Raw genomic sequence first — 2,133 nt, 5'->3', positions numbered from 1 at the left:
CAGGGTTTCTCTGTAGCTTTGGAGCCTGTCTTGGAACTCCCTTTGTAGACCAGGCTGGCCTCGAACTCACAGAGATCCACCTGCCTCTGCCTCCCAAGTGCTGGGATTAAAGGCATGCGCCACCACCGCCCGGCTTAACCCCTATTTCTTATCTAAGTTCTACCACGTGACTCATGGCTCATTACCTCATTTTGTACACATCCTACTAATTCTGTCTGGCTGGAGACTCCCTACCGCATTTTTCCCAGCATTCTCTCTGCCCCCCAAATCCTGCCTAGCCATTGGCCAACCAGTTTTTTGTTAACAGTGAGAGCAATATGTCTTTACAGAGTACTGCAGTTGCTCCACAGCATTCCCCTTTTGTTTAATTAAAAATGAAGGTTTTAGCCTTAACACAGTAAGATTATATAAAGCAGAAATAGTTGAGGACAGCTGGTATCCTCTGGCCTTCATGTCCAGCATGGACAGTGATCACACACACTGTTTTTAGAAAGTTCCCTCTTACTGGGGGAAAAGTGCACAGTGTGGGATTTTCATGCTTAAAACAGAAAGGAGTATTTTGCACAATAATTATCAAACTCTCCATGACAAAGGTTTGGTGTTAGCATTTAACCTCCGACAGAGCCCATGTGATCTCTGGCTTGTCACAAATCAGGGCCCTTGAAGAAGGAAACTTCCAGAGACTGAATGTTTTTCTTGCTTCTGTATGTCTCTAAAAGCCAAAGGGAAAAAAAGAAAAGAAAAAAAGCTGAAGTAGTGCTTAGTTATTGAGCTGTGCTGTAGTACTTGCTGAAGGAATATAGACACAAGGAGAATCATTCAAAGACTTAATAAGCCATTATCTTTTTTGTTGTTGTTAAACTCTGTTTCTTTCTGTTTTCTGGGGATTAACACTCAAAGCCTTGTGGTCTCTAGGCAAGTACTTCACCATTGAGCTATATACCCCAATCAGGATTCTTTGTTCATTTTCTGAAGTCCATGAAGATAGCACTGCACTTGGGAGTGGGGCACTTGCCCCAAAGCAAAGCTCTCATCCAGCTGTTTGAGGCAAGAGCTAAACTAGCCATTTATTTCATAGGACACCATTTTTACTTGAAAACACTGATAAAATGAGTCTCAAAACTTGAGCCTTTGGCAGCCATTTTATAAAAAACCAAGTGAACCTGTTGGTTCAGGTAGAAAGAAGTGGTCACGCTGTGTCCCAGTCCTGAGAGCCTACTGCCTCACATCAAGATTATAACTTTTGAAAACTTGCATCTCTTTCTGAGAACTTGGCTTCTCATTGCTTCCAGACTTCTCTATGGTAATCAGTGGTGCTAAAACACAACTTCTGCAATACTGCATAATGATGTGCTTCAGCATTGGGGTGTTTTCCAAAATTCTGTGTGATGCTCCAAACTCAGGCAAGGTAGCACACACCCAGAGGACTCTGTGTCAGCATACCCCAGAGGAACCTTCACACCCATGCCCACTGCTGCACTGTGCCCAACAGCTAGGATGCCCATTGCAGAGGAACCCATAGAGAAAATGTAGAATATACGTAATGGGATTTTATGTAGCTGTAAAGAATGGAGTTGTGACATTTATAGGAAAAGGATGGAAACAGTAATTATTAGGTCAAGCAAAATAAGCCAGATTCAAACAGACATTCCATGTGCTTTCTCTCATGCAAATTGTAGATTTATTTTCTGTATGTGTAGGTACATATGTAAGGATGTGACTGTAGGTCATGAAACTAGAAAGGGTGTAAGAGGTGACGACCTCTTAAGGGAGGAGTAGGTGGAAAATAAGAATGTGTTGACGTGACATGAAGGCTGAAGGAAGGTTATGGGTGAGCAGAGACTAGCAGGAGCAGGTGACACTGGGGGCATGGGAGAGTCAACAAAAACAAAGTATATAAGCAGATCCCATAATGAAACCCATCACTTTTTAGCCAGTTTTAAAGACTAATAAAGTTTTTTTGTTTTTGCTTTGTTTTGTTATTGTTATTATTTTTAAGACAAGAAAGAAGATTTATTCAATGTGCAAGACCACCAAGAGGAGCCAGGCGATGGTGGCACACGCCTTTAATCCCAGCACTCGGGAGGCAGAGGCAGGTGGATCTCTGTGAGTTCGAGACCAGCCTGGTCTACA

General features: G+C 42.6%; 1 protein-coding gene across 7 annotated transcripts in view; it reads left to right on the top strand.

Moving 5' to 3' along the window:
- The window catches only part of Mapkap1 (mitogen-activated protein kinase associated protein 1), a 226,745-nt gene that overhangs the window by 215,318 nt on the left and 9,294 nt on the right, over positions 1–2,133 (top strand). Inside the window, exon 12 of one of the 7 annotated variants that reach the window (XM_026777624.1) lies at positions 2,000–2,080. The exons of the other annotated variants lie outside the window; for them this stretch is intronic. Coding sequence (XP_026633425.1) covers positions 2,000–2,070 — 71 coding nt within the window. The 3' untranslated portion in view covers positions 2,071–2,080. Of the gene's footprint in view, positions 1–1,999; positions 2,081–2,133 lie in introns of those variants that run through there. 7 annotated transcript variants of the gene reach the window in all.

This window comes from Microtus ochrogaster, chromosome 4 (genome assembly GCF_000317375.1).
Source record: "Microtus ochrogaster isolate Prairie Vole_2 chromosome 4, MicOch1.0, whole genome shotgun sequence".
NCBI lineage: Eukaryota > Metazoa > Chordata > Mammalia > Rodentia > Cricetidae > Microtus > Microtus ochrogaster.
The sequence above is the reverse complement of the archived record's forward strand: the minus strand, read 5'-3'. Positions and strand labels throughout refer to the sequence as shown.